Raw genomic sequence first — 14,794 nt, 5'->3', positions numbered from 1 at the left:
ACAACCAGTCCACGGACAAACCCACCCCTACCAGATCCTTGACCACTAATGACCCTAACCCACTCAAAAACAACCAGACTGTACTAAATTTATCCAACCATAAACTGAGCACTGATGAAATAGCTGTTTTATCCAAAGGCCTGACCTTCTCCCCCACAACTCCTCCCAACCAATTCCGCCTACTTTTTGACATACACACATTTGCTCGCAACCTCCGATGGCAACATTTCTGGGCCAAAAATCCCTCACTCCAAACTACCACCAGTGAAACCCACCCGAGCCTCCTTCAATTTAGCCCCCTCTCCTCCCAAGATCCACCCCCCCTGCCCACCAACCACCCCTTGGAAAGATACATCACTGCCGTCATTTCCACCACCTCTGACAGCTCATTCTTAAATAACTTTCACAACCAACCTAACCTCAACCCCCCCCAACAGAAAGCTCTCAGAGACCTCCGCAACAACCCCAACATCAAAATCCTCCCAGCTGACAAAGGGTCCACCACGGTGGTCTTGAACTCTCAAGACTACCTGGCGGAAGCCAACCGCCAGCTGGCTGACCCCTCCACCTACAAACCCACCACAGTTGACCTATCCGCCGAACACCTCAACAAAATCCAGGACTTCATCCACACCCGCGGCCCCCCTGAAGGCCTTACAGCTCGTACCACCGCCATGTTAATACCCGACAATCCCCGCACCCCCACCTTCTATCTTTTGCCCAAAATCCACAAACCTGGCAACCCCGGTAGACCCATTGTGTCCAGCTATAACTCACCCACAGAAAGAATCTCAGCCTTTGTTGACTCCCATCTCCAGCCTCTTGTGAAAGCTCTGCCCTCCTACCTCCGTGACACCAACCACTTCCTCCAGAAAATCAGCACCCTTCCACCATTGCCCCCAGATACCATCCTTGCCACCATCGATGTTACTTCCCTCTACACCAAAATACCTCACTCCCATGGCCTCCGCTCCATAGAATTCTATCTCAATAGCAGACCCAAACCTCACAACCCCAGCACCAACTTCCTGACCCACCTAGCCCACCTTGTCCTCACTTGTAACAACTTCTCCTTTGAAAACCAAAATTTCCTACAGATCCGAGGTACAGCCATGGGTACCAGAATGGCCCCATCCTATGCAAACCTCTTCATGGGCAAACTTGAGCAAGAGTTTTTGGCTACCCAACCCCTCCAACCCCTCCTATGGCTCCGCTTCATCGACGACATCTTCATGCTCTGGACACATGGAGAACCATCCTTGTCAGCTTTCCTGGACGAACTTAACCACTTCCGTTCCCTAAAATTCACCTGGACGCACTCCCCCAACCAGATCACCTTCCTAGATGTGGACGTGCACATCGAGGGAGGACACCTGACTACCTCCATCCACATAAAACCCACCAACCACATGCAGTACCTACACTTCTCCAGCTCCCACCCGTTCCACACCAAAAAAGCCATTCCATTCTCTCTGGCCCTCAGGGGACAGCGCCTGAACACTTCACCCACCTCCCGCCAGAATTATAACCTCCGCCTACACCAGGCCCTGGTTAACCGTGGATATCCCTCCATCCTTGTCACCAAGCAAATATCCCGAGCTGCCTCACACACCACTACCACCAAGAAACCTGCTGCCACCAACCCACCTGCACTCATCACCCAATACCATCCCCACCTCAACAAAATCAGGCACACACTGCACTCTCTTCTCCCAATTCTCCACAGTGATCCTGAAACCAAAAGCATATTTCCCGACAAACCCAGGGTGGTTTTCAAACGCCCCCCCAACCTCCAAAACATCCTGGTCCACAACACTCCTTCACCACACATCCAACACCCCCCTGCCCATAAATGCAACCGCCCCAGGTGCAAGACCTGCCCCATCCTCATCACTTCTCACACTCTCCAGGTGCACACGGCCACTGGCAAATTTACCCTTCATCCCAAAGGGACCTGCCATGCCTCAAACCTTATCTACATCCTCACCTGCAACATCTGTGGTGATTTTTACCTGGGGGAAACATCAACGGCCCTCAACCTCCGCATCAATAACCACCGCTCCTCCACCCACAACCTGGACTTCACTGTCGCCGTCCACACCAACCACCACAACATCAGTTTCAACGACTGCTTCCGGGTAGCGATCATCCATCTCCTACCCAAACCAGCCAACACCTCTGTTCGCAAAAGATGGGAAAGGGCCTATATATCAGCCATGAGTGCAACCACTCCACCTGGCCTGAACAAGGCCACCCAGTAATACCCATCCCTCACCCACCTTCCCCCCCAAACCATCCCGTCCCTCCCGCCCTCCCTACTCTTCCTACACACTCACAGTTTACGACGAGCCTGGTGACGAAACAGTGTTTTTTCGTTCTACGCACCACTTCTTCTTCGATGGGGACCTGGCAACTCTGCAGTGCCCCAACTTCCGGTTCCGTCTATTTCTTCTCACACCGATGATGCTATAAATTAGCGAAAATTTTGAATCTTTCTACTGTCCGGTGAGTGTTTCCTTTTACCTTCTTTGATTTTTACTTAGCCCTTTTGGCCCTCCTTGCTTTTATCCATTATATATATATATAGGGAGGGGGGGCCTCATTTGCACCACCCGGCCCAGTGGGAGCTATAAAATGAATATGGCAAACCCAATGATGTTACTTTGTTGGTTGATTTGGTTTATTTTACGTCGCTTTTCTGCTACTTTTGACTAATTGCAAAGGTGAAGATGAGTGATGATACAAGATGGTCAATTAGCCAAAAGTGGCACAAAAGCAAAGTAAAGTAAAGCAAATCAAATTATGATACAATGAAATTCATGAAGAACACAAAATGCTGGGATTCAAACCCAGGATTCATGGCATCATAGCATGCTGTGCTAACCACTCTGCCATGGAGGTCGGCAAAGGATGTTACTTGGGACTGGCATTTTACAGACACCTACGTAACTTAGCTGGTATTCTATTCTAAACTATTTTTGCTCTCTTTTCATACAGCATGCTTGAAACAGGAATCGGGGGCTAGAGATTAGCTTAGAGCACTGCCAAAATGTAGGTCCTGGATTTGAATCTTACATAACTATGGATGTTCATAATTTTCAATCATCATGATCATACATAAAGGCAGTCTGGTCGGTTGTGAAGGATGATCATCCTTCCCATGCATCATTGTTAATGAAAAGTTTGCAATTTGCATCCTCCCACCGTAGCGTCCAATTCCTCTAGATAAGAATACTATGCCTGGTTGACCAATTGGAGATCTACTTGAAAATACATCGTACCAGGCTCTGGTCTAGAAAGCAAAAAGAATAAAATAAAAATAAAACAGTGGTGATGGGACTTGGCAGTGCTGACTTTGGTTTTTGTTTGTTTGAGTTGTTTTTAAGTCCATTTTATGCACATAAAGGCTAATTGGGACTGAAACTACAGTTGAAAGTGGAATCCGAACCACTATGTGTCTGCACCAGGTATCAAACCCAGGACCCCTTGATTACAAGGTGATGACATTACCACTATGCCATCGAGAGACCCAGTGCTGACTTTGTGTCACTTAGTGAAAAGCTACTTTACAGACTTTGGCCCTCAAATGGCTGTTGCACCATGCTTTTTTTCAGCTTGTGTATAGCCTATGTCATTATTTAAATTATTGTTGCATCAACAAGAGTCTTACTTTTAAGGTCATTTAGAAATATTTTTTCCCAGTACGAATCATCACATACATTACATTCCACACTGTTATTTTTTTTTTCCAGATATGATGATCCTGCTGAATATTTATATATGAAATTTCTAAATGAAGGAATAAAGATAGCCGAGGAACATTTGCAGAAAAGTTAAATGCTATTTTTCCCTACTAGTGAAACATGTCTTCCAGATGTAACAATATTAATATATTGAACACGTGCGTGCATGTGTGTGTTTGTGTGTGCTGTTCTCAGATATATCCAGCCATGATACAACAAGCACATAATTCTTATTGAAGGCTCTTAAAATTTTTTTTGTTTGTTGTTTGTAAGTAATGTTTGCAGTGCTATTTCTTAATCTGGAGTGTTATAATGGTGCAATAAATGTAAAATTTAATATTGTATCTTGTCCACATATTTACATTTCTAGCCATATGAATTGTGTCTTGTCAAAAGTGTATTAAATAAAATGCTGTTTTCAAGGATAAAATAATGCTGTATGTATTGTGCAACTAGTCAATTTTCAATTCCTACACGCATATTAATATGGAATTATTAACAAAGTTCACTCCTCAGTTCATCCCTATATCTAAGTTTAAATTACATTCAAATAGTAATCAGTGCAATATACCTATCCTTTATTTTTATTAAAAGGAAGCATAATGTTTTGTTCTAGAATCAATTTTGATATAAAACATCTTCTTTAGAAGGTATTCTTGAACCATGACACAGTGATTGAGATTAAGAGCACAGTAACAATAGAGGATTGCTGACTTTGTTTTTCATATCGTATTTTGAACGCTCATCTCTTTTGAATGCTGTTGCATAAACTGAATGAATTTTTATAATTTGTTTGTATCCTGCCATTCACATAACTAAACAACAAATGTAGTATCTATTCCTAAAACAATTCCATGTCATATATTTAATTGGTCTCTCGCACATTTACAGAAAGGTATAGGTTGTAGTAATTATAATCTGTTCAGTTTCAGACATTATACTTCAGTATTGACCCTATATGAAATGGATATTTTATGTTTTATGCACCAGAAAACATTTTCTGATATTTAAAAATACTCACTTATTCGGTGTAATTTGTGGTACTTAACATGTGACTTCTGTAGTACACATCAGTATTTATTTGCTCAAGTGTGATGGACATTATTAGACCAATAATACTCTTTCTAGATATTTTCGATGTTTTTGTGCAGTATTTACTGATTAAGATAAAAGTTTTAGTATTAGCATTCGCATTTATACCAATAAGTATTCTTTTTCTTTCGTGTAAAATTTGAGTTTTTGTAACTTTTGTACTCTTCAATTTATTTTTACATTATACTTTGAAACATATTTGGACTAATGTAGTTGTTAATTATTTGATATTTAATATAATACTCTGTTCTACATACTGAGTGAACCCACATATGAATGATATACCCAACACATGAAATGTACCATGGGAATGAATTCAGCACTTGAAGCTGATTTGAAAAGAAAAAAAGTTTCCAAGACAGCATAGCCACCGAGTTAAGGCAGTAGAAAAATGTTGTTCGAAAAGCATACAGATGTGATGAAAAATAACAACATTAGGAATTACTTACATGAAATTCCGTATTTCCACATTGCACAATTTAATGGTTATTTCTGATTAATTTCGAAGACTCTCTGTCTTCATTCACTAAGGGTACATCATCTGGAGCAGAGATGGTACCAGACACCATACTCTTAGTGAATGAAGACAGAGTCTCTTCGAAATTAATCGGAAATAACCATTAAATTGTGCAATGCGGAAATACAAAATTTCACGTAAGTAATTCTCAAACCAAGTTTACCGCATCCATCATGAATTAGGAATTTGTTGCACAAAAGAAAAGTAGCACGTAGTAATTTTCCGCACTAATATAATATCAGATTATTTGCGAGTGATTTCCTATGTATTCTTAGCCAACGCTGTTGGCATTCTTGTGGCTGTAACTTTAAGTGAATTTCTGCCCCTGTATATGTAGTAACTCCTCCCTCCTTTTTTGTCTTCAAGTACTGAATCCATTGTAAAATTGCGTATATAGGCTTGTTAAGTTAGAAAAGTGCTTACATATATTGAATAAATGGGTTAAAGAAATTGCTCAAATGTCATTCAGCACTTAAACAATTTAAAGATATATTTTCATTAGATATTTTTAAAGCATTTTCAAATGCAGCAGGCGTGATTATTTTGTAATATTTTGAATTGATAATGACTACTGCATCAGTAAACTCTCAGAGTGGGTGTTGTATGATGAAATGCTCTTCAAGATTTACAGAATTTTAATGTATGCTTATCAATTGCACATATATATATATATATATAAATATTTGTATATTTTGATATTTGTATGAAATTACTCTTGTAATTAAATTTGTAAATTTTTAAAGATTTTCATGTCTTTTTTAAAAATTTTACTCGCCTCTAAAATTGTTCCCTACAGTGGCATATTCTGAAAATGTGACTGATTTACCACAACAATTCTTATTTGTTGTATATATTTATTATATATTAATTAGATATCATACAAATAAAACACCATTGCAGTCATGCAAATCAAACAAGAAGATAAGTCCAACAACTTCTGATTTTCCTGCAATTTCTATACAAATGAAAAAAGTTGGTTTACTGCTGCTAAACCAGGTAACATGCGAGAATACGCCACTGGTTCCTGAAGAGGTATCATGTAATCAGTGTGCATACAGATATGACAGTGCAATAAATTATAATATGAAGAATTTATATAAGGTCTATATTTTTCATTCACTCAAACATAGAAGAGGATTAAAAATAATTAAAGTATGATACTTAAGGAGTTTCAGATACCTTGCATTAGTATTGAAATAGTCTCAAAATTACAAAATGAATTTGATAATATACTTCCTTAAGATCACCAGGTTACTAAAATAGAGCACTTTGAGAAATAAAATTACCATGAGCTTTTACTTGTTGAAACTACATGTTAAATTACTTGATTTGTACATGTTTTGAGACCTTTGACATTATCCTATTTGTGCTAATCTGATAATAATTCCCCTATTTCAACATTCTAATGGGAATATTTGGTACTGACACAAACAAAATAAGATCCTGCATATATCTAATTTGAAGGAATGAACATTTTCGTTCAATTTTATGTTCGTCCTTCCATATTCTAAGATGTTAGTTAACTCAGAGACTGTTCACGCTTTCAAGATAGTGAAATGGGACAGTAGGAGTGGCTCACAAAATCTGGAGAAAACTTTTATGCAAGTGTTCAATGGTGTAAGAAATTAATAGGCAATATAAAATTGTGGAATGTGATTTTACATTCCTGAACTTCATATTTTTGTGCATTTTCCACATCGTAATATCTTCCAAAAACATGTTACAATCATTATCCACATTTTTCTAAGATCAACTTCCCAAGACCCCCTGGACACCTTCTCTAAATATTATTATTTTGTGAATGATAGACGAGGAGAGACTAGTAGTATATTGCTCAGATTTGCATGAACTTTATGTACCTTCCAATTTTGTGTCTTGATGGGGAATTACTTCATGTAGTACAAAATATTTACAGCATTATTTACATAGAAATTTCAGTGAAAAATGCAGGTTCAACCAGTTCTACATCCCAAGTAACCCAACATTGGGCCAACAGTACTAAAAATTACAACAGTTGGCCCAACGAAAACATACTGTTCGCCAACGGTAATTTTGGCCGTGTATTCAACATTGGGCCAACGTGTGTTTTTTACGCTGGGCCAACATATGGTTTTATGTTGGGCAAACATATGGTTTTACGTACTGAAAACTAAAAAATGGATAGGTTTGTGTTGTAATATATATACATAATTTATTGTGAGACCAACTGTAAACAAGTTATTTATGATAATAAAAAAATAGACAGCACTTTCTCAGTCGCATGGTATCGTTGTTTTTAAGTGGTAGCACAAAAAAACTTTCTGGAGTTTACTTAGCTTTACACCTTTCATGGGATTTCGTCTGCACATAACATTGCTTAACCACCTTCACAATAATACCTGTAAGAATATTCTTGTTCTACTACAAGAAAAGAGATAAACAGTAAGCAATTACCAACACATCTTTTATCCATGGTGGATGAAAAAGGACTGCTGAGTGACTGCAAGTTAAAAATAGCTTCTACTTTCATTAAAAATATATTATATTTCCAGTATGTGCTGTGACTGAAATATTCGAAAAGAAACCCTGTTACATGTCACTTATTTTACACACTATAATTTTCAGCATACTCCTGAAAGTTGTCTTAGCATGAAAAAGTTGTTTTTAAAACTGATTTTGACTCACTTTTCCATGGTTGGGCAAACGTTGGCAACCATCGTGAGACCAACGTCAATTTGTCAACCAACGCAAAGCCAACCTTTCCCACATAAAAACTGACGTTGGCCCAACAATGGTGGTTACATGTGTGTCAAATCGTAAGGTCAGTCATTATTAATGTATATACAAACATAAGTGTTTCAATCGAATAGTGGATGGGACTGAATTCTATGAATGCCATTTAAAAATTCATCATCTTCACATGAAATGGGTTTAGACATAAAGCTCCAATAACTATGTACAGTATTGGAGCTTCATTGCAGTTGACATCTGAGTAGTATTTATGGTAATCAATTGGCTTGGTTTTCTACAGTGTGTCTCTGAAAAACACCATTTAAAATGCTGATTTATAGTACAGTGAGATGCACAAGTATGCCCAAGCATATTGCACATCATGTTTATTCTCTTTGTTTTACACAATGAGAGCTTCAAAGAATTAACACAAACACCAAACAAGGTGCTGACAACCTCTGTACCAGCTTTCGTAAAAAAAAAAAAAAACTGTTCTTAAACACATGTGGGATGCAAGAGGAAAAAAAAATGAAAATAGTCATGGACAATTGAGGATTAAAAGTGGTAAACGTTGTAAGTGCCAAAAGCGAAAGTGTTGGGAAATCGCATCGTTCCGCACATCAGCCAGTAAGAACGTGCACACTATTGGTGAGCCCAACTTAAGAGTTCAGTATGGGGCTCATGACGACAGTGTTGCCACATGGTGCGCAGTAGAAGAAGGCTCCAGCGCGCATCGAACGTCTGCTGTAGTACATGCCGCAACAAAAGTTAGTGATCAACGGAACGGGTACTGTTCAATACAAGAATGCAAATCCTTTCTCAATGATTTGATGGGAAACTGTTCTTTCATGCGGCTGTGGTACAGAGTAATGACGGTCCATGGAGGGAGATTTGCAAATAACTCTTCCCGAATATATTTGTCATACGTCTTGCTGTCCATTTTATCGTGTACGTTGGCCGTGTTTTTCTTCAAGTCCACTTTTTGCACAGAAAGGCTAATCGGTACTGGACCTACAGTTTAAACTGGGATCCGAACCACTATAGGCCTCCACCGGGTATCAAACCTGGGACCCCTTGATTACGAGGCCAGGGTGTTACCACTTTGTCATCGGGGAGGCCTCTATCACATTTCTCGGCACACTGTCTCGTTTGAGACAAAACCATGTTCATTACCGGCATGCACCAAAGCAATTCTCTCCCGCCGACCTGTAGGTGCTGGCTAACAACTCGTAAGGCCGTGGGGTGTAAGGGGTACATTCCACTTAGGCACCCAGAAGTCAACCTCACTTCCACATAGTACACCCTGGACTGAAGACTAACGAGGCTCTGGTGACTGGCACTATGGCCAGTATAATTTTTTGTGTTCTGTTTTTTGTGCTTGTGTGTGCTGAGTGCCCATTTACAGCCTCAGCTTTTAACAGAAGTCAGAAGATTTTAAGATTTTTAGTTATGCAATATTAGAGTTGTTATTTGTAATGATAAGGGGCTGGCCCCCGTATAATGTGAAGGGGGAAAATAGCCTAAGTGCTGACGCACCCAAAATTTTAAAATCAAATTCAAAAAATTCAAATTCAAATTCGTACGGCCGCAAAGAAAGTCTTGTTGTGTCTTTATTGTTTTGTCCCTCCATTCTTTTTGCAAAGCAGCAGCTCCACGACTCGGCAGTCATAGGCGGGTCTAGATTTTTTTTCTGGGACGTGCACAGAATAAGCTGTAAGCATTACGTAATATTGGAAACATAATGTGTAGAATTGCAACTTATTCGACTCGTCAAAAAGTGCCCTTATATCACTGGTGTGCCCAGTGTTTTCCAACAGGTGGGGGGTGATACGTATACTTTTTAGTAGCTGGTCCTTATATGCCATCTTCTCCTGCCGTTGACCCTCTTCTTTTAGGAATACTTATCAGAGGGGGAGTTATGACCAGCACGTATTCTCATTGGACACGTCACGTCATTCACATCAATACAATTACAAGGGTTCGTTCTAGGTCTAATTTGTGGTCAGATGAAATAATCGGGACTGAACCTTCAACGTACTGTATAATCCATCCTAGAGTGTACCTCCACCAGGAAACGAACCTAGGGCCCTTCGATTATAAGGGGATAGCATTAGCAGAATTTCCATCGTCGGATTATAATTAAGGGATCCAGGGTTCGATACATGCTGGAGGCACAATAGTTGTTCATATCTCACATAAAACTGTAGGTCCAGTCACAATTAACCTATCTGTGCTTAAAAATGGACTTAAAACTCAATCAATCAATTATTAGTAGAGGTGTGAAATAAAAGGAGTTCTATTGGATTTGTATGAAGAATAATTACAGAAAGAAGGAGACGGACATTCTTTTAACTATCTAGGGAAAACGGCTCGATCTTTTTTTTGATCTCTTAATATGATGCTATCAATACTTTTCATAATACTTAGTCATCATTTTTGGAGGGGCAAGTGAACCTCCTCCCGAAAAATCCGCCAATGTATACAATGTGCCTGGGACTTTTCGCTGCACATCGCCTCGTATAAAAGTTGTATTCGAATTCCTTTCATTTTCCGTACCTGTTGTTCTTTGGCATTTTTCTCCTCGTTTGGTCTTGAAAGAGGACTTTTAATCCCTTCGCTATTAATTTTGTAAACAGTTTTGAACGAAATTCCAGTCATTTCAGAGGTTTCGCTTGGAGTCCAACTAACACTTTTACCAGGATGACTCTGGACACTCTTATGCTTAATAATACCACCCCTTGCCATTTTGCTGTTGTAGAATAATTATAATAAGTTCCTTCAAGAAATACCCAAAATGGGAAAGTGGGCTCGCAAACAAGAAACCACTTGTCTCCCGATGAAAGCCTATTCACAAACTTTTGCCTGAACATTCCCCGCCCCCTTCCGTCTTCCCAACACGTGTTTGCAGCAAGTGGCAACCGTCGGACGGCTGTTATTTTTAACTTCCCAAATCGCGGTAAACACAAGAAAGGAAAACGTCTTGTTTGGATGGTCCGAATTGCAAAAGATGGTGTAGACCATCAAAGCCTTACATTTCCTCTGGTTTTTGCTTATTTATTATTTCCTCTTCGAATGTTAACGACTTTTGTTTCTGACAGAAACACACTTGTTTAGGGGTGGCGATCTCAAAAGTAAAAGCCCGTAAGAGTCCATACTGAACTCTTAACTTGGGCTCCACTATAGTGACCTCTTTGCATGCCCTTTGAACTACTTAGAAGGCTACCAGCCACATTTCACATTTACCACATTATAAAGCATGGCACATTGTACAGTTTAACGTGGAAAACTGTGTTTGAATTCTTGTGCCACTTACAGCGTTTACCAATACAGGGTCTGTATTTTAAGTAATGAGAATACATCCAGAAAACAAAATTTATTACAGATATCGCTACAAACCTTTAGTAGTCTTCAAAGTATGCCCCTTGAGCATCAACACACTTCTGCAGGCGAGTTTTCCACGCGTCGTACGCTCCCTGAAAGTCAGCAACTGGAACAGCCTTCAGAGCACGCGTGCAAGCCGCTTTGACCGCATCCAGGGTTCCGTGGTGGTGTCCTTTGAGGGCTGTTTTCACTCTGGGAAAGAGGAAAAAATCTGCAGGGGCAAGGTCGGGGCTATAGGGAGGCTGAGGAATCGTTGTGATGCCAGATTTCGTCAGGAACTCTCTAACCACGAAGCACGTGTGACATGGTGCATTGTCATGATGGAGCTTCCAATCGGCGGCAATTTCTAGTCGCACTCGGTTGACCCGTCTCTTCAACCTTTTTAACACCCCCACGTAGAAGGAGTCATTGACTGTCTGTCCTGCAGGCACGTGGACCATACCTTTCTTGTCGAAAAACACAATCAGCAATGCTTTGATTCTGGACTTGGACATGCACGCCGTTTTTGGTAGAGGCGACTGCGGAGTGTGCCATGCGGTGCTCTGCCCTTTTGTTTCGGGATCGTACTTGAAGATCCAACTTTTCTCTCTGGTAATGACATTGTCAAAAAACTGCGGGTTGTCTTCAATGCGTTCCAAAAGATCTTGCGACACGACCGCGTGGTTGTGCAATTGCTCGTTCGTCAAAACTTTCGGGACGAGCTTGGCGCAAATTTTTCTCATCCCAAGATCCTCGGTGATGATTTTGTGAACAGCCATTTTATCGAGTCCTAGCGTATCCGCGATAAACCGCACACTGACACGCTTGTCCACGTTCAGCAAATCTCGCACACGTTGTTCGTTGTCTCTGGTTCTTGAGGTTGACGGGCACCCTGCGTGGGGTTCGTCCTCCACGCTCTTCCAGCCTTCTTTGAACATTTTGTGCCACCAAAACACTTGCGCTTGTGATAAACTGTCTCTGCCGTATGCTTGCCGAATCATTTCCAGCGTTGCTGCACCAGATTTTCCAAGGCACACACTAAATTTGATCACGTACCACTGTTCCATGCTTTGCTGCATTTTGCTCTTGCACACACTACTTTGCAGACGTCCACGCCACGCGTGATCATGCCTCAACGGACACCAGCAGGCAACTGCCGCTTGGAGCACTTTCAAGGTCACACCCCCCACTACCGACTCCAACCGCTCCCAGTGCGCTCGGACATCTAGTCGCAGCAGAAAAAAAAATTCTCATTACTTAAAATACAGACCCTGTATTAGTCTTCACCGAGCAATTCTTGTGCATTCCACTGTATTATTGCTGGGTATTTAAAAAGTTTCATTTAATAACAGCTGTTTAAAATTAAATTTGTTATATATGGTTAAAAAAATGCTTTTCTGCCATGTTAGGCTACACACTGTCTCCAATCTCTAGAGCAAATGAATGAAAACAAGTCTGAACAAGTAGTGGCTCAAGGGGGCTCAACCAATGAAAGGGATTGCATAGACCCTTCTGAAAATTCTGTCTACTGTTTTCAGTAGATCAATGGGTGTTTTGAAACATCTACTGTTTTCAGTAGATGAACTGTAATGCTACTGTCTTCTACTGTTTTTAGTAGGCTACTGTTTTCAGTAGCTGAACTGTACTGCTAATGTTTTCTACTGTTCTTAGTAGTCCAACCGTTTGTACTGTTTTCAGTAGATGAACTGTACTGCTAATGTTTTCTACTGTTTTTGGTAGTCCAACTGGTTCCTCTATCTTAAGTAGTTGAACTGTAATATCTCAAGTAGTCGAACTGTAATCTTAACATTTTCAGTAATATAATTGTACAACTAACATCCTTTATTGTGTTCAGTATATTCCTGTCTGAAAACAGTACTCTTATCAGTAACAAAAATTTTCTTATCTATACAACTGAAAATGCAATGGATAAATCATACAAACAACTAAAATAAATGTATGGTAAAGCATGTGGAACTTGCTACTTAGGAATGTGTTCACACATCCTTTCTGCAATTGCATTACACAGATATAATAATAACCATGGAAATTCCATATGTGGCCGTGGTGGCTCAGTCGGTAACGCATCTTACTACCATATTAAAGGTCCTGGGTTCGATCCCCGGCCGGTTCAAATCTGGGAACTTTTCTAACGTTGGAAGCGGCCCCTGGCACCCACCCAGCATCGAATGACATGGGTACCTGGGGGAAACCCTGGGGGTTAAGGCAGTCAGGGGTGTGATGCTGATCACATCACCCCCACTCACTACCGGATCAAGAAAGTGTGGGGCGTTACCCCCACACCCCCTATACGCCTTCATGGCATGGTGCTAAGCACAGGGGAGCACGTTACCTCTTTACCTTTTTATGGAAATTCCATGCTGAAAAAGAATCGACTGATATGATCATGTATTCAAACTGCTTACTGCTTTAAGGTTAAGTAATTTCTTAAGAAAGAATTGTAGTAACTTATTCATTAAGATATATCTGACTAAAGCAGTATTAGAAAAACAGTAGAAATCCAGTTCATGTACTGTTTTTCCAATTCACTTCAAAATCACTGAAAATATTGTGTCAAGAATTAATTTGTCTATTCTTGGAGTTAATAAATTGTATTATAATATATTGTAGCAAGTATTATGCATTATTATTCACATTGTTTTTTTAGTACAGTAGCTCCAATGCACAGTACAGTAACTGTACAGTAGATCTACAGTAGGATTTCAGGACATTTCACAGTACACAGCAGAAGACATTTGAAAGCAGTAGAAATTTCCAGCAGGGGAGGGAACCATGTGGCTGAAGATACGAACTGTTTGCAGCACCGCACACTCCTTTGCTCCACCCACTTCATTTCTCCCTTTCTCTACTGCCTTGCTCCATAGATTCCCAAGACAGAGTGTTCTTGCAAGAATGATCAGGATGGGATCTTTGGCGGCGATATTGAAAGAAAGTCAACCACGTAGCATGTCCACCGAGAAGACATAAAAAACGTAGTTTGTAACCCTTTACATGGTATATATCAATACTTCCATGTTACTAACTTACCTCTTCCATGTTTGTACATACTATTAGAAACGTTGTACTTTATTCATACAAATTCTAAAATCTTCTCAAAAAATCTGGACATACACAAGTACAGCACTCGTATGCATAACTCCCTCCACCTTTCTACTGTCCGCACATCCAAAACACATAGTGGTCTAGGATTTCAAGATGTAAAACTCTATAACAAGCTGCCAGAGGAATTCAAGAATCATAATCCAATCAAATTTAAAATAACAGTAAAAAGCTTGCTTATGAAGTATTTGTTTTATAGCACAGAGGAGTACTTAGATCATATTTTTCATTAATAGACATAACCTTTGACTTC

The 14,794-nt window shown here is 40.1% G+C and overlaps 2 protein-coding genes across 3 annotated transcripts in view; one reads left to right on the top strand and one right to left on the bottom strand.

Annotated features, from left to right (window-relative positions):
* The window catches only part of LOC145986712 (selenoprotein N-like), a 202,514-nt gene extending 196,099 nt beyond the window's left edge, over window positions 1-6,415 (top strand). For both annotated transcript variants that reach the window (XM_083121036.1, XM_083121035.1), the window contains exon 11: window positions 3,753-6,415. The gene's annotated coding sequence lies outside the window, so the exon portion shown is untranslated. The remainder of the gene's footprint in view (window positions 1-3,752) is intronic.
* A 5,044-nt stretch (window positions 6,416-11,459) lies between these two features.
* Window positions 11,460-12,500, bottom strand: LOC145987049 (histone-lysine N-methyltransferase SETMAR-like). Its single transcript, XM_083121506.1, has 2 exons — window positions 11,821-12,500; window positions 11,460-11,634 (listed from the first exon to the last, which is right to left on the bottom strand). The coding sequence occupies exons 1-2, from the start codon at window positions 12,498-12,500 to the stop codon at window positions 11,460-11,462; spliced, it is 855 nt and encodes a 284-aa protein (XP_082977632.1).
* Between the last annotated feature and the right edge of the window lie 2,294 nt (window positions 12,501-14,794).

This window comes from Lepisma saccharinum, chromosome 4 (assembly GCF_977018435.1).
Source record: "Lepisma saccharinum chromosome 4, izLepSacc3.1, whole genome shotgun sequence".
Taxonomy (NCBI): Eukaryota; Metazoa; Arthropoda; class Insecta; order Zygentoma; family Lepismatidae; genus Lepisma; species Lepisma saccharinum.
This window is presented reverse-complemented; position numbering and strand designations above follow the sequence as displayed.

Bases quoted from the DNA above. Each gene is read 5' to 3' on its own strand.
- LOC145987049 (XM_083121506.1), bottom strand. From the start codon at position 12,500: ATGCAGCAAAGCATGGAACAGTGGTACGTGATCAAATTTAGTGTGTGC. The intron at 11,635-11,820 runs GTTGAAGAGACG...CCTCTTTCCCAG, and splicing joins TACGTGGGGGTGTTAAAAAG to AGTGAAAACAGCCCTCAAAG.